A 22,246-nucleotide genomic window follows, 5' to 3' on the forward strand; every position below is an offset into this window, starting at 1 on the left:
TTAGCTTCATTGCTTGGCTTTTACAGCAGGGACAGGGCAGAAAACGGATCATAAACAACTGGGGATGTTTTCACCAGAATAACCGGCCAGCAGCTTTCTTCGCTGACCAGGAAAGCATTTTCCCAGGAACACTAAAATCAACAGAGATGTTTGCTTTGATGGAAGCATGCGGGCTTCCCGTGTTTCTTTCCTTTTGGAAATCAATAAAGAAAACATTTCATGAGAGTTTGTTCTTTTGTTTTTGCAAAGCGCTGCGTACAGCGACTGGCAAACAAAACCCCTAAAAACTAATGCTGAAACTGGAGTCTAATTCCTGAAAAGGGAAAGCTGTTGGTAGGCCTGGGAACTTGCGCGTGGCAATTCTCATCCTGAACAGATCAGCTGTGAGGTTTTGGTAGGGAACAGGTTGCAGGGTGATTTTCTTTTCGGCTTGTTGAGTTGCTGAAGCGGTGCTGAGAAGGGCTTGGTGAGGGATCTCATCCTGAAACGCCCATCGGACACGAGCACCTCTCTCGAAGGACTGGGAACGAAGCTGCGTGGTGCCTCGCAGTTTCCTGGGCTGTTTGAGCGTCAAGCTCGGGTTTGGAAATGGGCCCCACGGCAAAGCGGTGACATCTGGGCTGAAATTGTAGCCAGGCCACTGCTGCCCACACGTCCCTGGTAGCTGAAGGTGAGGCATCTCGTACGAGGAAGCGCAGAACGAGCGCGAAGCCCGTGTCCCCTGTTAACGCCGGGGACGTTCGCTGAACGCCTGCCGGCACCAGGAGCGGCTCTGCCTGCACTGCCCCGGGACGGCAGCGCGCGGAGCCGGCAGCCACGTGCCGCGCCTGCAGGGCGGGGGCTCCGCTCCCCCCGCGGGGCCCCAGGAGCGCGCAGGTGCCGCTGCCGGCGGCGCGGAGGGGTCGGCGGTGTCCCGCGGGGCGGGCGGCTGTTAATTACAGCCCATTAACCCTAGAGCCGCGCTGGCGATCTTCCCGCCGTCTTCCTTCCCTTCCTCTCAGCGCTCGGCCGCGGGGCTTCCGCCGGCCGCGGAGGGGGACGGCCGCTGCGGTCAGCGCGGGGCGGCTCGGTGCTAGCAGGGGTGCGGGGGCCGGCGGAAGCGGCTCGTCCGCTCCGCTCCGTTCTCCGTCCCGGCTGTGCCCCCTCTGCCTCCCAGAGCTTTGTCTGGATGGGAAGAAAAAGGATGGAGGAGCAGTGGTGGAGAGGGGAGCTGGCGGCAGACATCCATCAGACGCTGAGGACGAAGGTTTGCTCCCGCTTTGTTCCTTTCCCTCGGCTTTGCTCTCCGTTGTGCCCCTCCCCAGGAGAAGCGCTGTGCTGCGGTGGCCGCGCTGCGCCTTTAGCGGGGCTGCCGGGCGCTGCTGCGACCGAAACTTGTTCAAAGCCGGTGCTGAGCAAGCGGCAGCAGATACCTGCGGCTCCTCCCTAGCTGTAACTTTGTAACTTAGCCGGGGTGACTCTTTCTAGTGGACGCTGCGAGGATGCGAGTCTTGTCCTGCGGAAAATCAGCGCGTTGCAGGATTTGGAGAAATGGCTTTGCTTCTTTGCGCGCAGATAAGTGCTAAGACTTGGGACCTCGTGCCTGGGCAGGCTATTGGGGAGCTGGCGTATGCACAAACAGGGCTCGCAATGGTTTTTCTGGAAGTTCAGTGTCATTTACGCGTTGATTGGAAAGCCAACGATATGTCTGGTAATAAGCAAAGCAATCAGTCACTGCTTTTAAGAATTCGCATGCTTTTACTGAAGGCAGGTAAAACTAAAGCTGCTCGCTACTTTCTGCGCTTCTTTAGGCAGATTCCCAGCTCGAAGGAAGCCCTACACGCAGGTGGCTGGGTAACACGAGAGTGAGCCCAGGGCGCCCAGTGACTGCCTGCACGTAACACAGCTTGCAAGTTAGTGAAGTTAGGGCTGACGAAGCTACCCTTGGACGTTCCTTACCGCCGTGTAGCAATAGATGGTGCCAGGTGATGCGGCGTTCCCAGGTGTCGGCGATAGGGCCGGGCCCCCTCCGTGGGGTGGGAGGGACTGCCGGAACCCACTGATGGGGTGCGAAGGGGCTGGGGTGACTTCCTGGCACGTTTGTTTGTTAATTCAGTGCATCTGCTGTCTTTCAATCAACGATTTCATTCTTCAGACTTCTTTCCAGACGCACCTTGCTACTCTAGATTCCTAAAACCTCTCCTTTGTTTATGGACCTTGGCCGGCTGAGATGATGTGAAGAACCCACAGAGAAGGGTCTCTGGACCGTGCTTCCTCTGCTCTGAGGAAGGTTTAGGATGCTTTGTGTACTAATTCTGCCCACTTTATAAGGATGACTTCTTTCCTTCTTGAAGGAATTACTAGATGAGAATCCAGAGTGCCACTGTAGCAAGACAAAATAATTGCAGGTGGTAAGACTGATATTTGGTTCACTCTGTGTTCTTTTTCAAGTAATAGCCTGCAGAAACTACTCTGAAGTATATTGCTGAGTTGTTGCCTTTTAGTGTTTTAAATATCCGAAGCATCAGGACGTTATGGAGAATGTCACGAATCTCCTTAAAGGACCACACAACAAAGTTTGGGAAGGTGAGCATAGACAGCTTGGTGTGCAGGGGCTGGGTCTAGGGATGCCTGTGGCAAACGCGTAGAAGAAAATAAGCTTCATTGGCTGTGTCTCCACTTGAGCAGTAGTGTGTTAGTGCATTATTAATGTATCAGCTTATTGATGCTGGGATGCAAAACATTTAGGCAATGGCACCTTCAGCCTGAGTGGCCTCCCTGCTTTAAGGTGCCTTCTGAAGAGTCTCAGTCTGGACCAGTCTGTGTCATGGGTCAGAATAAACAGGTCTTAATTGAAGCGTGTGAGTCTGATAGGAAAATTACTTAATAATTGTCAGGGAGGTTGAAATGTATGCTGCAGGTTATCCCTCTTCTTTTAAGTACATATTTAAGTCTTTTTAAGGTGAGGAATGAAAGTTGATGCAACTCTTTTCCTAAAACACTAGAAGCAATTGAGATGCAAATTGAAACGACCAAGTTTTTATGTTTACTGCAAAAAGTGTTATTCCCACCCCCCCCTTGGATGGGAAGTTCTTGTTGATCTCTTTAGAAGTTGGCTCCTTAGTGACAGATGTTGTGCGCTGCTCTGACGGATGTGTTCTGCACGAGAGCAGATGCTGAATGTGTGGGCTATACCTGGCTTCCGATTCAGAGAGGGCTGAAAAATGCAGCTTCCCAAAGGCTCTGTCTCAACATGGAGGAAGTTAATAGCCCCTGAATTGTCCAACAAGTGAAATATCAGCGCTGTGATAACGTAGGGCCACTGCAGAAATAGGTGATAATGGAAAGGGACTGGTTGTTCCAGGCAGCTGCCCCACACCACAGATCAGAGCTTTGTGAATGGAGCTGCTGCAGCACCTTTACAAAGCTCTCTTCTTTAGTAGCCTGGAATACTCAGTAAGTGTGGAAAGCAGAGTGACAAGTTGGCGTGTAGTGGTATGTTTTTGGTGTTTGCTGGAGAAAATTCTGTACTTCAGAAGGCAGTGTGAATGTCCCAGAAAATGGAGGGATGTCTGCTGCTGTTCCTCTCCCGTTGCTGTACTTATGTTGGGCTGTTTCCTCACAGGACATGTTCATTTCCTGTAATTAATGAGAATTACTGGATTTGTCTGCATTTCCCTTTTTATTTATCTCTTACTTGGCTTCTCAGAGCAGGGCCAAATTTTGCAGGACCTTTTTAATGTATTTAAAAGGTTAATATTGTAACTTGATCTCTTTAAAGGCAGCCCAAATGGCAGCCTGCAGCTACTTTCAGACAGGTGAGGAGAGCTGATCCTCTTCCTGCTGAAAGCAAACAACCCTTTAAGTGGTAAAAACGTCTGAGTGAGTTCCTCTAGGTGAAAGCTCCTCCACACCTGCCTCCCACCTCCTCTTGGGCTTTAATGAGAAACGCTGTTTACAGCTGTGAAGTGTTTCTTACACTTTGACATGCAGCTCTTTCCTCAGCCTGAGTCCACGGCCTGGCCTGCAGTCTCTGGAGCAGGACTGCTGTGCAGTTGTGCTCCTGTGAGGGGCCCTTTCCTTCACCGTGAGCGCATCTCTTGCAGTTCCAAATCATCCTGTGACATGTAGTGCAGGAAACTGCTGAGGCTGTGTTGTTACAGAGCAAACTTCTCCTCTTCTCCCTGCACCCAGCACAAGTGCCTGTATTTCTATCCCCGTATTTTCTGCTGAAGCACCAGGTTTACTTGACCTGTTGATGGCCTGAAGGCTATGATGTAACAGGTGCTGCTTTGTCTTCTAGCCAGTGAGTCCACTCATGTCCTTGTTATTTTAAAAACTTGTAATCCCTTCAATGCTAAATGAGCATTACCATTACTGATGGTAAGTTTGACGTGCTCAGGTCTGCCTGGCACTGCCTGAAGTTGGGATTGGTGCAGACCAGATGGGCTGTGCTGGAGAAGAAGGAAGGCGCTGGGGCACAGTGCAGGTGGTGCTTCTGGTGTGGGTTTATTGGTTGGTTTTTTATTAATCGACTCAAGATGAGAACTTCAGGGGTCCCAGGTACCTGCAGACATTAAAAAGGGTTTGGAATCTGTCATTTCAATTAATCAAGAGGATAAAGCATTAACCTTTCATTCTGATGAGCTTTTCCACTTTGAATCAGCTGTAAGAAAAGAAGGTGTTAGAGGCACTGAGGTTTACTAATATCAGGCTTTTCCCAAAACTGGCAGTCCAGCAACAAAAGCATAATCTGTTCACTTCAAAAGCTAGATTATTTTTTTTTAAACCAGTTACAATAGCATTACTGGCCTCTAGCTGTAACTTGCTTATGTTGTAGATGGCAGCATGTGCATGGAGCTGAAAGGAACAGGTGTTCTAGTGAAGTACATGGTTATTCATGACCTTTTCCTTTCTTTCCTTCCTTCCTTCAAGTTGGAATTTTGATTTTCACACTTCTCTCTCTGATCCTACACAGATCAGTTGCTGAATTCTGAATGCTTTGGATTGTGTAAGAAGGGCTTAATGAAACGTTTGATAAAATACCACAGTGAAACACAGGAAGTGATACATTTTTCAAGCACAATAGCAGTCTGATTTTCCCTTAAGTTTCAAATATTTCCAGCTGTTGTAAGGACACTAAGGGGCAGAATGTACTTAAGATAAAAGAAGATTTTAAGTACAGTTGAAATACTGTCCTGGTCTGACACACATTTCTTTTTTTTTTTTTTTTTTTTTTGTATGGCATCTTGGTAGTACGACTGAAGTTTAAGTGTCTACATATCACAGATCACAGTGAATCCTTGACTGATGTTAATCCTTGTAACTTCTAACAGGTATAATGGCTGGTCTGTGTTACAAGACAGCATGGCTTGTGCTTGCACAGACAAGATGAGTTTGGCTGTTCTGGAGACATTTACCATGCATTTTTGCTGTGAAAGGAAACGCATCCTGCTGGCCACACTTGAACTGCACTGCAGTGTCACTAATCTTTGCCTTTCTCTGAGCCTGCATGGCTGCAGGGAGGCAGGGGATGCTGCATGGTTTGCCTATGGGAGAACAGAGCCAGGCTGAAGTACTTAGATGTGAACTGAATCTGCTTTTCTACCACATCTTTATAATGATAATGGATGATCTCTGAGTTTCAGAACCTGAGGAATATTTGTCACAGAAATTCATTTTCCTTTGTCAAGAAGCCTGTGAGTTGATGAATTTCACTTTTGTTCTGAGAACTGATCGTTATTAGTAGGAGTTATTACTGCAGTGTCACATCACTTGCTAACTTCTAACTTTTCTACTGTTTGTCAGTTCATTACTGGCTTTAAATCCGGGGAAGAGGAGTTGTGCTGAAAAGAAATGGGATGCAGCTTCTTGCTGCATTGAACACCCAAGCACTCTGATGTAGTGCTCTGACCACAGTAAGTGTGGGACGCTGGACTGGAGCAACTGCTGCAGGGGAGCTGGAGGACATCATCGTGCTCAGTTTCCTTCCTCTACTGTTCAGTTGTGGTTGGCTAACGTAGCTCAAGAAGCCTAAGCTTCGTGAGGTTTGCTTACTGTACTTCTGTGAAGTCTTGTTGCTCAGCATCTCCTCTTGGATGGCTCTGAAGTGCATTTGCTCAGCCCGATCGTGAAACCATCAGGTGAAGTCTGGTTCTTTTGGTCAAGGAGCGGTGCAGGAAGCAGTCAGGTTACCTCCTGGGAGCTGCCTGCAGCCTGGCTGTCCTTCAGCTGCGGTTGCTGAAGACTTGTCATCTTTAGCACCACTTAAACATGTTTACATCGATTCCCTTCTTTTAGAAGGTCAGGTCTTGAAGCTGATAGGAGCTGGCTTATAAACTGCCTTTGCCCTTAAAGCTGCTTCTCTTTCAGCCCACGCACAATCTCACTCTTACAAGCCTTACTGACCTCAAAACACGATAAGTGGCGATTGTCCTAAATGCTGAGTTCTACCTGAGTGGAGCTTTTAGCCGAGAGGCGCTGACCAGTAACTGTGTAGAGGGAGCTCGCTCAGTCAGCCCTGAGCCACATGGGAGCCCGAGCTTCCGCGCTCTGTGTTTCAGTGCCCTGGCTGCCAGCAGCCCGGAGCCAGGTGGTGGAGGGAGATAGGAGCCAGCAGGTTAAGATAAGCAGCAGCAGCAAATGAAAGGACAATTCCAGCAGACAGCAACACTCACAAGCTTCTCTATTGCTTTACTGGAGATGGAGGAATATTCTAAGCATTGGAAATTATTCTGTTTTCGCTTTTCTGGAAGTTTTATTGTTTTCTCCTATCCCTAAAGTAATATAGGCACTTCTTGTATTCAAAGAAGTAATTTTTTTCTTGGAGAACTTATGCTAAAGAACCCTGTGGGGGGAGGTCGATGGAGAAGAATGCATACCCACAGCCATGTTTATAGGGCTTCTCACTATGTAGGAATTCCATACTTGCCAGCCATAACTCTGGTCCATACAGCAAGTTTCATATTAAATGCATATGCTGAGCTTTGATATATCTAAAGAACATAGTTTTGCTGGGAGATCTAGCTGTTTCAACAGCCAAAGACATTTCAAAAAATAAAACTTGACGTTCCTGTTAGTCATAAGGAAGAAAAAAATATTTCAGAGAGAGAATTTCCACCTGATCTTATCATAGCTTGGACTTTGTACAGACACTTAATAACACAAATGCAGGTTTTTTAACCGTTGTAAGCAATGAGCTTGAAATAATTTATTCCAGAATGCTTTGGTTGTGAGTATGCTACGAATTCTTGCTCTCAACCTCTGTACTGCTGATGGATTGAAATCCTGGTACATAAGGTGGTTGTGGTGGTGGGGATTATGGGGTGTTTCTGGGCATAAAACAACCTGGGTGTCATGTTCCATTGCCTCCCTTCTTTACAAGTTGTTATTGCTGGGGGATTTTCTATAATCCCCCAGTGAAGGCTGACCCAGGTTTCAAAGGGCTTCTTGCTTGTCCACAGCATGTGTCTGTTCAGCCTAGAATGCATTTCCTCACTGACTCTTTTTTTTAAAAAAAGGCCTGGTAAGCAATCATCTGTAACAGCGCCCAGCTTGCTGTCTTTGTGAGCTGCTTCTTGGTAACGAGCATCTCTGGTTTCCAGTCATGTGCACCCCTCCGAGCCTGACTGTGCAGCTATTTTCTCCTGGTGAGCTGAACCTCCTCACGGAATGCTTCCTTCCAGGCAGATGGGAAAGCGTGGGCAGGCACCGCTCCAGCTGTGCAAGGTGCTGCCCCTTCTGCAAGCAGCGTGCCAGCGTGGATGCTTCCTCTGAACTCATCTTTTCAAGTCTGCTTTTGTTTTGTAGAATTAACTACTCTACGTACTACTTCGTGTTCCACTATACAACATGTTTATCTCGCAGTGCTATGCCACTTCTAATTCATTTTCAAATGCATGCAGTAGAAAAATGATGTAAAAGTGGAATCTGAATTACTGATATGTACCATGCTGAAATAGTGTCATAAGTTGTTTGCTTTTATCTGTGCCTATCGACATGTATTCAGCCCATTTTGATTTGAGTCTGGCCACTTATACCTTAAGTGGCATTAACATGTGGGTGTTCCCCAGGATCTTCACTCCTTCCCTTGCATGGTGGCTACAACTCTGTGTGAAAAAATTTAAGGTGAAGGTATAGTATAGGTAGATTAGAATCTTCAATAATTCCACCTTTAAACTGAAAATTTGTGTACCACTTATGAAGCAGTTTGCAAGCTCAGTGGTTAGTTTTTATACTGCTGAAATACGTAAGCACAGAAAATGCTTGGATTTGCTGTAATTTTAAGTCTCCCATTATTTTTCTTGTCAATGTCTACTTTTCTTACTGCAGCTGTGCACAATGTTGGGTTTTTTCTTTTCTTTTCTTTTCTTTTTTTTTTTTTTAATATTAGAAGTCCTTCATGCTGAAGACCTGTGGAGTGTCTTTTGTTTGGTTGGTTTTTGGTATAGAATGCAGTAAGTTGGGCCACTCTGGAAGGTGCAATATCAGAGAAGTTATCTTGTTTGCCATAGCAGGTGGAGGGTGTTGGTTTGGGATTCCAGACGGTGCAATGGGATGTTTCAGAACCTCTTTCCTCCTTTCCCCTCCCTCTCTCCCCTTCCTGTAGGAACTTAACCTGCCTCTGTATAAGGCCCATTCACCACAGATTGGGATGCGCCGTTACTTCATTGATCTCTTGACCGTCCTCAGCAACCGTTGCAATCTCTGCCCTACAGCCCGGCATCTCGCTATCTACTTACTGGACCTCTTCATGGACCGCTATGATATCACTGTCAAGCAACTGTACATCACTTCGTTTGCCTGTCTTCTCCTAGCAAGTAAGTTGGCTCCTATTTACTGTGGCGTTTATTCCCTTCTCTGAGCAGATGGTTGTCCTCCTTACATATCTTAATGCAGAAAACTGCACATCATAACCACTTCCAATCTTTTTCTTCAAGAAATGTTTAGAAGTTGTACTGAGGGACATGGTTTAGTGGGAAGTATTTGTGGTAGGTGGGTGGTTGGACTGGATGATCTTAGAGGTCTTTTCCAACCTTGGTGATTCTATCATCTATTTACGGTAAAGCCTCATGAAGTCCACAGCAGGAACTAAAGTAGTCTTAATAAATTCTGCTTGACTGTGCAGCATGTTCTGTGCATCCACGTGATGGTGTTGGTGTGCAGAGGGAGTTTAGGTAGCTGAAGCTGCATCAGTGGAAAAGGACAATGAAAATCAGAGAGTAATGGAAAGGAGATGGCAAGACTGGGAGAGTTTAGTTCTAAGGAAGAATTAGTAGTAGAGAGTAACACAGCCTCTCCTGGAGAGATGTCCTTGGATCTGTGCCTCTGTTATGATCACTGGGCATAATCAGTTCCTTGCAAATCAGAGTTTTTTTGTACAAGGGCCAAAGGACAATTGCTTCTAAAGGTACTTGGTAGGTATGTTGATGATGCTGGAATCTGTATTGCTTGTTCTGGGCTCCTAGTCATTGCTATGTAACTCTAAAGTTTTGGTGTTGGCATCCATTTGGCAAATGATCTTCAATGATTGTTAGTATTTTCTTGAAATCTCTGCAGGCAGTGATGTGCAAGTGGAAGAAAGCGAGGCTGGTGCCTCAAGGAATTGCAGACTTGCAAACTGTGTTTCTAGGTTACAAGGAAATTATCCTGCCATATGGGAGCCAGGCAGAGCAGCACGCTATTGTTGTAGGCAACAAAAGTTATGCAAACTGCAGCATCAATGGCTGGAAACTGCTAGCAGTCGTACCAGTTAAGGTGGGGGGGAAAAAAAAAAAAACACTAAAAAGAGCCAGAAATGATTTGTTGAGGAAAGAAGGTGATAGATACTATGTGTTTATTGCTCAGGATACAAGTTTCCTAATGCTTTTCCTTATGGGGAACGCTCTGAAGAGCTTGATCCACAGGGATAATGGTAACAACAAACTGTACTTTACCATAGTATGCATATAGTATATTTGAGCATTGTTGCCTTTGACTCTAGAAAAAGATAGTGAATTATATGGACAGTTGCTTGCTCATGTTGCAGAAAAAGCCAGTATTAAAATCAGAACAAAGAAGAATTGGAATAGTTTCTGTAGGTGCAGTTTTACTGCAGACTACTTGTGCTTAGTCTGGAAGAGCTGTTGAAGTTCTGCTGACCTGAACCTTTGATGAGCTCCTTCAGACTAGCAAATTATCCCAGCTATCCCAGTTGAGGAGGTGTTTTCTTTCTGTTTCCTATTTTTTTTTTTTTTTTTTTTTTTTTTTGAGAGAGAGAGAACACTCCAGTTTTGTATGTGTAACCTTGTAACTGCAAGATGCCTCACAGCAACGCTGCTTTATTTTCCAGGTATGTGGCTGAAAGTAGGCTTCAGAGAACAGGATTTTCTTTAAATCTGATACTTTTTTCTGATACTTTTGAGTGTACTCCTCTTCCATTTATCCCCATCATAAAATTGATGCTTCAGCAATTCTTTTTAGTAACTTCTTTTTATCTACAGGAAGTATTTATAGGTCTAACTTACATTTGCACTGCTATGCTGCAGGTAGGACGACAGTGGTGTGCTCAACCTTCTTTTTATGAGTTCTCAGACCTGGTATAATGGTAAGATCTCGGATAGAGGCTTCCAATATGACGCTGGGAGGGCTGCACAACGGAGTTCTGAAGCGTCTAGGATTTAAAAAGAAACAAAGTTTAAGATTGTCCTTAAGTAAGGGGTCAAATTCAAATGCAACTTTAGATCACTTCTAAGAAACTGTGAAGCAAAAGGAAGTTGACAAACCACCCTATGATAACATTAGAGGGAAATTTTTCACAAAATCTGCTTTTTTTTTTTTTAAAGGCAATTTGATTAAGGGATCAAGTCCAAGTCTAATGAGCTAATGAGAATCTTTCTAAAACTGACATCAGCTCAGTGCACCATTTGTATATCCTGATACGGAATCATCCTCTATAGAAAAGGGAAAAAGTCTATTGTGAAGGTAGCTTTCCTACCAGCACACAGAAACAAAACACTAAAAATTGCAGCAAAGCAGCTTTGCACAATTTTAATACCTAAATAATTTATGTAAATAAGGTTTTAAATCTGGAGACTCTTGAGAGTGTAGTAAGCTCCGTTGTTCATTGCTTGAGCCGTATTAATGTGCAGGAGGGACCTTCTACTTTGGTATGTGTAGCTTGAACTGATGCAAGTCAAGTTAGGAAAAACCATTTTATGCTAAGCAGGGATTCCTGGATTTAGTTTATTTTCAAAACGATAAGAAATAGAATAAATGGTATGCTATAGTCACCTGACACTGCTCATTATTGCAAAGAGTGGAACTGTTTGAGTTTTTTTTGCCTTTCATTGCAAATGCAATAATTAGGACTTCCCGCAAAGCATTACTGTAGGAAGTTGCCTACTTGTTCAGCAAAGGATTGCAGCAGAAGTGCTCTTCAGTCTGTAGCAAGACACTTGTACTTATTAAAATATATATTAATAACTTTTGAGAGCAAAACAGTCATCTTCATAAAAGTAGCTTTCAGTTCTTTGAAATGCTGATGTTTACCTCACTCCAGATGAATACTGAACGTTTATCAAAAGATAATTCTGCATTATAAACACCTTTTGAGAGAGTCTGGTTTTTCTTCCTGGCTGTTTTCTTAGAGAAAAGCAGAAGGTTAAGGACAGGGTGCAGACCACAAGCAAGATGAGTGTAGTGAGAGGTGACATTTCCGATGTAAGTGTGCGGGTGGTGGGTTTTATTTCTTTTGTTGGGGGACATTGAGGGCAGTTGTATAAGCTTGGAGAAGTTGTCAATTTTTATTTAGCTTTCAGATTTGCCTCTGATCTGAAGGATCTCAAACTTATTTTTTTTCCCCTCCACCTACCAATTTTGTCATCCACCTTTGAGCCTACAACAGCAGTGTTCTCATGTCACAGATTACAGCTGTCTTTTAGTTAGTGGAGCTGATTTCTCTCGCTGCGCTCTAGAAAAGCATTTTAACTGGCTCATCAGTTTCCCCATCTGGGAAACTGGATGGTGGTAGTGCTTCCTACTGCAGTAGTAGCTGCAAAAGAGATGAGGGAGTGGGAACATAATGCTCTTCCAAACAAATTGTGCTGGCAGCCAAATCACGTTCAGCCTGGACTTGCTGCAGCTGAGAGGAACGTGGGCGTGTGTCCCTTGAATCATCTCGGTGTTCTCTAGTTGGAATATGTCTGTTTCCTCTGCAGGGTATGCACAGTGTGATAACTGGAGAAGATCTCTGGAAATTCCTGCCAGGTACTTTAGCCCCCAGAACAGCTATAAAAGCTTTGAAGTTCACTGTCATCAACAGTTATTTCCTCTGTATCAATTCTGAAAATGAATGATAATTGTTCACAGTAATCTAAAGGTGAACGGAAACCCATCTGGAGAGGAAAGAAAATGTTACTGGAAAAATTGATGTCACATTTTAATAAAAAACATGACAAGATAAGTTTTGTTACTTATATACAGTAACTGTATTGTATATTTCATGTATGGGTCAGGTAAGCCGGAAGGTTGAAAGCCCATGATCTAGTGGGCAGGAGCCAAGAGGATGAAGCCAGGCTCTTTTTGGTGGTGCCCAACATCAGAACAAGGGGCAATGGGCACAAACTGGAACATAAGAAGTTCCATATGAACATGAGGAAAAAAATCTTTACTTGGAGGGTGACAGAGCACTCAAACAGGCTGCCCAGAGAGTCTCCTGTGGAGTCTCCTTCAGGTATTCAAAACCCACCTGGACACTTGCCTGTGTAACCTACTGCAGGGAGCCTGCTTTAGCAGGGGTTGGACTACATGATCTCCAGAGGTCCCTTCCAAGCCCTATGATTCTGTGAAGTCAAAAAAAAAACTTTGCTCTTTGTTGACACGGTACCTTTCCAACACTACCATATTGATGATCTGCTCTCCAAACTATGGCCTAACATCTGGAAATTTCCAAGGTTGAGTGAGAAGATGGAAGGAACTACAACTTACGGAAGTCATAGCAACAGCTCCTTAGTTTCCTGGCTGTGCAGTGGTTTCTCCTGCTTTTGCTGATATGCTCCTTAAGCTTCTGCATCAGACTGACATCACCTTTTTGGGGGGAGAAAGGGGGGGGGAAGGGGGTTATCTTCTCAAATCCTTTTTTTTTTTTTTCCCCTCTTAAAAACAGTTCTAAATTCAAGTTTACCAAGGAGACTTATGAACATGTGTGTACACAGACTCCTGAATTTTAAGGGCTTTCTCAGTGATAGAACAGGAAACTACTGTCTGCTTTCTATGGTGGATGAATTTTGTTTTTCACATTTATTGTGTTCTTTCATGGTGGAGTGGCTGCTCTATAATGCTTTTAATACATTCCGTGTCCATGATATCTGAACTGGCTCAAAGACAGCAAATCAAGATGCTGGAAATATTTTGTTGGATAGAATTGCTATACTAAATGGATAGCAAGATCTTTCTTACTCTAAATTAAGCAAATAAATTTGCTGGCACAGTACTGTTTTTAATCGTTTCTAGATTTGACAAGAATATCATGAATGTTACACCAATATCTGCTTGGTTCATCTCTTCCTCAAAAAGAGGGCTCTTATAGAGGCAACGGGAGAATCACTGAAGCAAGAGCCACTTGTGGGATACGTGCATTCAAGAAGAAAAAGGAATAGTAACTACAGTATACTTTTAAAATATCTGTGCACCTAACCAAATGAGTTTAGATTTTTCAGCAAGGATGCTATTTAAGCAGTACTGAAAAAAAAATATTACTGGTGATTGATTCTTGCTGCTTCTTGAACAAGGCATATTAGGTAGGTATGTCATTTTTGGTTTGGTAACTGTGAATTTAAAAAAGCTTTCTAGCTACGTGTGGGAAAATTGACTACTTCTAGAGACTACTGTTGTTTCAATAGGGTAGTAAATGCAGATTAGAAAAAGGTGTGGCTTTCCTCAGCTATTTGAACTCTAAAAATGCATGTTCTCAGCTAATCCCATAGGAATTATTTATGTTAATCACTTGGCTACAGTGTACTTCTTCTAGCTTTTCAGTGACCCTAGCTAATGAGGCCTTCCAAGATGGGATGGAACAAAGAGAAATTACGAAGCAGCAAGGGCAAAGGTGGTGGTGCCTGAGGGTTTGTAATGTCTTCCTTTTTGTAGCACGTGCATTTAGCTTCCATACCCAAAGGACAGTATCCATACCCAAAGGAGATTTTTTTCCCTCAATATTAGATTTTACTTTGCTTTTTTTTCCCCCTGTGCTGCCTTTTTTCTTCCAGCTTTACTGAATGCCTTTCAGCAGTCTGCTTCCAGTTAGAGAAAACTGGCCTCTAAAACGACTAGGGGAAGAGAGATGACATGACAGAATAGTGGTGGGGTTTTTTTTTTATACATGATTTGATGCGTTGCTTGAGGAGTCACTTTCCTGTTCTCTGTTGTTCTGCTAGTAACTTGGCTGGAGGAACGCATAAGGGCAATGCGGAACCCAAGTTACCTTGCTATGAAGGCCTCTTGAAATCACTTGTCACACAAGGGTATAAACTAACATATTTCTGTGATCTAGTACTGAAATCCGCTCATTGCGTTCAGCATACTTCAGGTTATACTCATTTCTTGTAGCATTGCAGAGTCTAGTTTCTACTTCTGGTTCCATAGCAATCTATTAACTTGTTCATTAGTGTATTTATGAAAAGACAGAAATGGCATCTCCTGTTGTGGGTTAAGATTTATATAGAAGTTGAGAGAAGACAAACTAATCCCCTGTGCAGAAAAATGCTTGTAGTGTTTTTGTTTAACTAGCTGAGGATAAACAGGAAAAGAGAAATAAGCCACTAATCTGTAAATTTTTAAATACTGTTAGTCCTGGCTTATTATGGATTCTTAACTCCTTCTCTCTGGCCAGCAAAGTAGTGATTTTGTGAGAGAACAGTGAAAAATGTGGGTCCAGGTAGATACTGGCCCTTGTGAAGGCGATTGGTTTTACCCCTGGATGAAGCAGTAGCAGACAGGATAGCTGCTTAGGCTGCAATGATAGTATCTCTACTTTGCTGGGAAGGGCTGGCCTTGCTGTTGTCAGCTGGTTGAAACATCAAACTACTTATTTTGTAGTTTTGTGCCACTTTGGTAAGCTAAAGTGGCGTTTAGCAGGAGGGTGTCAATTGTATCACAATGTAAAGGAAAGGCAGGGTCAATCTAGTTGCTTGCTTCTGGCCATATCAGGATAAACCCGATGCCCATATTCTGAGCTTTGATTGTTCAAATTATGCCAAGCATCCAGTTTGCAGTTGGTAAACCAGTACCAGCAATCTTGCTCACTGCTTTACTAGCAACACCTGGAAGTCAACTGTGACTAGGGAGCCTGCTGATCAAGAACGATGATGTGAAGCATTCAGGAGCATTAGTCAAAATTAGACCATGACTTAACCTCTAGCAACTGAAACATTCTGACTTCTGTCCTGGTATCCCAATCATGGTTGTTTTTTTATTTTTTTTTTTTTGTATGTTAAAGGTTTATATTTACATTTTTTATTTTTTTGTAGGTATATCTCCTTTGTCTGACACATCTGTTCTGTTGGGTTTTTTTCTGGCAGAAAAACATTTTAAGCAAAGATCTGTATCATATTCAGTGGTGTTGATTGTTTAGGGGTATAATATACTCTGAAAAGTTTGTGGTGGAATGTACAGTTTGTATCAGAACTTGGGAACATCTCTAGGTGACCTTTCTGAGTTCTCAAGTATATAAATCAGTAGTGGTCAATTTCAGCTATAATTACAGTCTCTCTACAGCTGGTATTTTTATCCTTTGTATTTAAGACTGAGATTGTTTAGTTCAGTTTGACATTTTATTTAAACTCACCTTTAATGAAAGGGCTTAACAGGGTATATTATGATTAATTTCCATTCAAAAAATTAAATGCAAGTAGGTTTGTAACCTAATAGGCAACTTCCTCTTCAAATACAGACTTGTTACTTTTTACTATTTTACTTTTAAAACCTTATGTATGAACCCTACATACAGTATAAAACTGTCTTGGCAAGACATCAGTTTCTCCCTGTTCTTACTGAGCTACTTCTTTATAGAAATGCATAAGCCTCCTTGATTGCAATGCCAGGCATTGTGCCATGAATAAAAGTGCTAATGAATTATAGCATCTGCTTCTGTTAAATTCTTAGCAAACATTCAATGACAATGTTAATGTTAAGTAGATACAACAGACTTAAATTAAGATGGATGTGAAGAAGAGGTGCCTCTTTCTGGAGGATAAAATAAACGCTTAATGAGCAAAATGCTGACGAACGTCTAAACTTGCAGTAAATGGTTTGGCCTACTCAAGTTTCAAAAATACACTTTTTTTTCTGTGAACCAATGTTCATGAACTTAACACCAGAAATATCACAAATCTTAAACTTCCATTTTTTGCGCTCTTTCAGCTCTCCAGTCCAGCTGTTCTAAGGAATTTAATTTTGGTTTTGGCATCAAAACTCCGTTAGATATAATAATAATAATAAAAGATAAGGGAAAATGTTGACCAATCTGAATTTGTTTCTGCTTGTGTTGCTGTACTCTCCTATCCCTCTTTCATCTCCTGTAAAAAGTGCCTTTCACTGTTAGACCTTCTGGTCTATGGAGTGTTCTTTGGCTTTTGGGCACTCCATCATCATCATGAAATGCCTTAGCTCAAAACCATCTTTTTTTGACAGGTAAATTTGAAGAGAAGGAAGATAAAGTTCCAAAGTTGGAGCACTTAAATAACCTGGTGTACATGTGCAATGTGAATGTGGTATTGAGCAAGAAAGATTTGCTTAGAATGGAAATGCTGCTTCTGGAAAACTTCAACTGGAACCTGTGTATACCAACAGCAGCACACTACATTGACTACTACCTCTATGCATCTATTGGTGAGAATGACCTTCACAACGGCTGGCCGATCACCTCACTAACCAAAGTCAAAGCATTTATGGAGAAATACGCATATTATTTCCTTGATTTCTCAGTGCAAGGTAAGAGACTTAGTTTATGCTAGAATGATCTTCCATTTGGCAAAGGGCAAAAATCTGAAAGAGATAAAGATTTTAAAATTTGTTATTACATGGACTGCACAAAATTATCTATGCAGACCAGTGTCTCACTTGGCAGTCATTTCAGATGGCAAATGGTTGTTCTTTCCTTGCAGATTAGTCTCGTCTCTTCTCAGAAATATGAGAGATCAATTTTTTTGTTCATCTTGGAACTCTTAATTGGCAAGACCACCAGAAATGGTTGTCTGACACAGATTATGAACTGCTGTCAGTTGCAGACGTGATCTTGTGCAGTTTAATGTATGATTTTTAAAAATTATATTTTTGAGGGGTTCTGTGCTGCAAGATATCACATATTATAAGCTCAGTCAATCTAAATGATTTGGTTTGCAGCACCACTTCCAATATCTGCCTGTGTGGGAGGCAATAAACCGCAGTATCCGTACAATCTCGACTCTAATATACATGTATGTGTCTGTCAGTACTGGACATTAGTTCATTTGAGACAAGTCTAAAAACTTTGGCACAGTCTATTTCATGTGTTTCATAGCTGCTTTTTTATGAAAAGCCTTGAGTCACCAGTAGTACAAAGATTTTCAGTAAAGCCTCATCCAATTTTGAGAGACTCCTTGTTGGCATGAATTACTACTCTGAGATGTGTGGAATAAAGTTGAGGATTTAACTTTGTCTTATTTTGCCATGTACTACTTAGTAGGCTCACTGCAGTGCTAAGTAAGAGTATAACCCATGCTATTTTTTCTTCTTCGTAGATCACAGTTTCCTTCATTTTCGTCCATCTCTGATTGCTGCAGCTTCTGTGTGTGCCTCACGTATCTGTATGCAGATTTCTCCTGCCTGGACATCACAGCTTGAATTGCTAACATGTTACTCCTGGGAGCACCTTGCCCAATGCATTGAAATGATGCTCATGTAAGATCAAAATGAAAGTCACCTCTTGGTATTCTTAGGAAGTTGTTAATACTCATTTAAAACAAACAAAAAAATACACGGGGGGAAAAAGCCCTGTTATAGCTTAATTATAGCTAATGTTTTTAGCTATAATTAAGATTACATTGGTAATCTCTACCTTTAGTATGGGGAGAGGAATAAAATGTAAAAATCGCATTATTTTACTAAATAGTGTTTTTAAACAAAATGTGCGTTGCAGGATGGCACACAACTTATTGTTCTTCACGTCTTGTAGTGCTTGTCTGTGTCACTGGATGGAAGCTTTTACAGATGCTTGCTGAAAGCTTTTTTCCTTTCTTTTCTCCTTGTACCCATAAAGATCTCGCTGGAGAGGGACACCAGCATGTCTCCAGCACTGGGAATACAGTAGGGAGATATTTAAGAACTGTTCTTTGCTGCTTCTCCAGTAAAGGACATGACTGCAGTGTGTCAATACCGGTCTGATTCATGTGAGCACATACAAGGCTCAACAGAAAACACGAAAGGCTCATAGAATGATGGTGGATTGTGGAGGCAACTTCAGAATTCTTACTTAAAGCAGAACCAATTGAAGTTAAAACCAGACTGCCTGGAGCATTGTCTAGTCAGTTGTTGGCTATCTAAGGATACAGACTTCCCAGTTTCTCTGGGCAACTTGTTTCACTGATTGATCACCTTAATGATTATCAAATGCATGAATGTGTTTCTTCCTAATATCTTACAGGATTTTTCCTATGTTTCTCTTAGCTGTGCACTTTAATACTTTGCAAATACCCACACAGACTATTTTAAGATCTTTTCATGCTGTGGACTTCAAGGTTTCATAACTTTCCATAGCAAATCCATTGGTAAATATGCATGCAAAAATTATTCATAAACCTTTTTAGGATGTGAAGATCTCACCAGAATAATTAGAAATGAACTGTGAACATGTGAGCTATCATACGTACCTATGGGCAAAAAGCCTGACTGGTGAAAATTTTCATATACATGTAAACTCTGTGAATTTTCCCTGTTGATGAATCTAACTTATTTGTTTCAGATATTATGAGAATGACATCAAAGAGGCCAGTAACATAAAAAAGGAAGTAACAATCCAACATCAGCAACAGGAAGTAATGGAAAACCTGAGACACGAAGCCACTACTCAAGTTCTATTTCAGCAATCTAGTTATCACCCTTTAGCCCAGCATTCAGCTAGTCTTTCCCAGTTCCAGTCATCAGTGCAGGATTTGTGCTCTGCTTATCGTGACTCCTTACAGGCACACAGGCCCAGCACTCTGCTTGCTGGGAGTGCTGACAGCTCACTGCACTCCTACGCTGCTCTTCAGGCCAGCCTGCAGCCATCTGCCCAGGCTCTGCACGTCCAAATGCCTATTGCTGTGCAGGTGGCCTTAGGAACAGAGCCCAGCCGCTGCATTTCCATGGCTTATGGTAGTAGTTACTTCAGCGGTTGCCATTCATATCCAGCTGGGTGTTTTGATGGATAAATATCAGTGTGAGAAAAAGGTGACGTGAGTGAAAACTGAAGAAAAGACCCTGTGAGTGATACAAAATGTGTATCTGAATGAGAACCACGAAGGAACAGAATCCTTACGACTTACTCATCGCTAGGACACTGATCTGGATCCACTGATTGCTGGAAGCTGCGTGCCTTTGCCAAGGGCTGTACCTTTCTCTCTTAATAAGAGAAATAGAAATGCAGTAACATACCTCATGTAATGTGACTTTGAAAGGCTCGTACATAGCAACCCTGCAGAGATTACTACCTTCTAGTCCTCAGTGACTCACCAATCTGAGCTGGCTGAAAGCTTGTGTTAAAGAGTTATTTCACGCTGGAGTGTTCCTTGAATTTCTGGTTAAGTAGCAATGTTCTTAGAGGATGCCATTGAAAACAGTGCTCTATCTCTCCCAGGGATGTGTCTTTAGAACAGTGGCAGCTTATACTACTGGAAACTTCTAAAAAAAAGTATCCTGAAATGGCATTACCTTAAATGTGAATGCTCTTTGTTTCTGCAGAAATTGACACATACAACACTTTTCCTTTTCTTTGACCTGGAGTGATAATTCAGGAGTAAGACTGCATAATAAAAGGAACAGAGGCTGGAAGACTATCAAATAATCTTTGACTTAAAATTATCTTGGAAACCAGATGTGATGCTACTGAACAGAACACCGCTCTGCCTTTGCTTATTTGAAAAAAAAAAAAAAACCAACAGAAACATTAAAAAGCGAAAATCATCTTAAACATGCTGCTGCTTTTTGAGACTGGAGATTATAGTAAAATTGTTTACAAGCTTTATCAGGGATTTACTGTTACTTGAAGAAATCTTCTTTGGAAAACTCTCAAAAACTTCAGTCCCTTCAGTTATTTCATAGTTGGGGCTCAACGGTTTGTGGCAGTAGTTCAATATTAGGACAGAGGAACTGCTGGTAATGTGGGCAGAGATAGGGAACTGGTTAACTTTATTGGGAAACTGGTTCAGTTGCAGCACTAGACAATGCTGACTTAGTTTTCTTGAATATCACCTTGGTTCTCTCTTGGAAAATGGGGCTGGTGAACTGCAGATCATGTAACTTCTTTACAATGAGATGCACCGACTGTCAGACACTCAAATGTTTCCTTTTCAATTGAGATCAGAGAAGATTGTATAGGTTTTTGTTTGTTTAACTGTAATGTAGATATTTACAAGAGACAGACTTCTGAAATGTGAAACTTCTGGTTTCCTATGCAGCCACTATTGTGTGTTTCTTTGAAGGCAATACTGTTGGACTGTCCTTTTTCCTTAAGGATCTCAGGACTGCAGTACAGGTAATGTGCAATATGTTTTTTCTGACTTGGGGAGGTTTTTCCAAGTCATGTGTCAATGCTGTTTTAAATTATATTTTTAGAGAATTGTTTTTAAGGGTGTTTTAAGGTGGAGGGGGAAAATTAGCCTGCATGCTAATGCGTGCTTGTGTAACCATCTTCTGAGAATGCAATGTTTGGTGTTAAGCTAACGATTTCCTGCATTCAGCAGGCTAGGAGAACTTTTTTTTCATTTAAAAAAAAGGTAAACTAATTGAAGAGGCAGTACTCTTCAGAGACTGATCTAGAAGTATAGAGAACTTAGTTCATCTTTAATTCTGTTGGTTTGGTATTTATATTAAACTTTATTTTTAGAAGACCTTAGTGTATTTTATAATTTGTCATTCAGCAGAACTAATGAACGACACAATTGTGGCAGTACTGTTGTTTGGTTTTTCTTAGTTTTCATCACCTTTCTAGTTCAGATCACATACGCTGTTACACTGTTACACTTTGGGCTGCCATTGTGCTTAATTGTGAAAATACTTGCAAAATTTCCAGTGAAACCATCCAATAAATAAGTGTACAGATGAAGCACTCTGTTAATTTTTCTCCTGTTTTCTCCTACGCTTTCAAGAGCTAACAAGGAATACAACTCTGTACGTTAAAAATACTTGATCTGAGTACTCATAGCATCTTACAGAACAGTGGTAGGACAAATGTGATGGAAAGGCCTTGTCAAATAATAAATTGAAGGATTTGGCAGGCAGATTGGGAAGTTGGTCACTGTGCAGGAAGTGAGGTTTTATTCCAAGTTTAAAGTGTTGGTGTATATATAAGGAAACACAAAGTGAGCTCAAGAAACGCACAAAAAATGTGCAAGGACACAAAGTAGGACATAAAAACTGATTATTCCGGCTCATATGGCCCCGTGCCATGAAATACTGAATAGGAGAACACAATTGTACATTCAGTCTTTTCTTCTGGTAGCTGTATTTTAAACAAGAATTGTCCATTGGCTTCTCTGGGTTCCTTCTGTTTGTGCCTTTGTAGCATTGGTGAAGTTGAGGCAGATTATGTTCAACAGCATTCTCTGAGAGGTATGGAAAAGATTTCTGAGAACTTAGAGTTGGCCTGATAGGTTTTGATGGACTGTTCTCTCCAGAGTGCTTTACAGGTAGGTGAGAGTTCCATTCACTCACTTTCTATATATATATATATATATATATATATATATATATATGTATATACATATAATTTTATGACTTTTTTCCCTCTTGTGAAAACTTGGGAAGAGAACATAGAAGAGTTCAGGCAAACAAAAAGACCTTTCTCTATAGACCTTCTTGCCACAATTACTTTTGAAGGGAGCTGCAGAGGTACATACAAAACTAAGTTTGTTTTGAAATAAAGGGATACAAAACATCTCACTCTGTGTCTGTGCTGTTTGATTCTGTCACTTGTTGCATAAACATAGATCAGAATTTTTGCAGTCTGATCGTGTAATCCCCTAGAAGGCTTTGTGAATAAAGGTTGTTGCAAAAG

General features: G+C 42.0%; 2 protein-coding genes across 21 annotated transcripts in view; one reads left to right on the forward strand and one right to left on the reverse strand.

Moving 5' to 3' along the window:
- Positions 583–20,125, forward strand: CCNJL (cyclin J like). 5 transcript variants are annotated; one of them, XM_021410807.1, is made up of 5 exons: positions 583–670; positions 8,588–8,798; positions 16,648–16,947; positions 17,736–17,895; positions 18,956–20,125. In XM_021410807.1, the coding sequence occupies exons 2-5, from the start codon at positions 8,633–8,635 to the stop codon at positions 19,401–19,403; spliced, it is 1,074 nt and encodes a 357-aa protein (XP_021266482.1). In that variant the 5' UTR covers positions 583–670; positions 8,588–8,632; the 3' UTR covers positions 19,404–20,125. The 5 variants fall into 5 exon arrangements, with proteins under 5 accessions (XP_021266482.1, XP_021266480.1, XP_021266486.1 ...); XM_021410805.1 differs by lacking the exon at positions 583–670 and adding an exon at positions 860–1,246; XM_021410811.1 differs by lacking the exon at positions 583–670 and adding an exon at positions 1,260–1,558.
- Positions 4,408–22,246, reverse strand: part of FABP6 (fatty acid binding protein 6) — a 61,295-nt gene continuing 43,456 nt past the window's right edge. For 15 of the 16 annotated variants that reach the window (XR_002442896.1, XR_002442893.1, XR_002442895.1 and 12 more), the window contains 2 exons: positions 10,485–10,630; positions 4,408–4,546 (listed from right to left, as the gene is read on the reverse strand). Coding sequence is in view for 1 of the 16 variants with exons in the window: in XM_021410815.1 (XP_021266490.1) it covers positions 10,538–10,630 (93 nt within the window). In the remaining 15 variants the exon portion in view is untranslated. Of the gene's footprint in view, positions 4,547–10,461; positions 10,631–22,246 lie in introns of those variants that run through there. The other variant, XM_021410815.1, reaches the window with a different exon arrangement.

Source organism: Numida meleagris, chromosome 12 (assembly GCF_002078875.1).
Source record: "Numida meleagris isolate 19003 breed g44 Domestic line chromosome 12, NumMel1.0, whole genome shotgun sequence".
Taxonomy (NCBI): Eukaryota; Metazoa; Chordata; class Aves; order Galliformes; family Numididae; genus Numida; species Numida meleagris.

What these genes read in the sequence shown, in the direction of transcription:
- CCNJL (XM_021410805.1), top strand. Translation starts at nt 1,169, where the DNA reads ATGGGAAGAAAAAGGATGGAGGAGCAGTGGTGGAGAGGGGAGCTGGCG. An exon ending in ATCAGACGCTGAGGACGAAG is followed by an intron (nt 1,247 to 8,587) that starts GTTTGCTCCCGC and finishes CCCTTCCTGTAG; the next exon opens with GAACTTAACCTGCCTCTGTA. An exon ending in TGCCTGTCTTCTCCTAGCAA is followed by an intron (nt 8,799 to 16,647) that starts GTAAGTTGGCTC and finishes TTTTTTTGACAG; the next exon opens with GTAAATTTGAAGAGAAGGAA.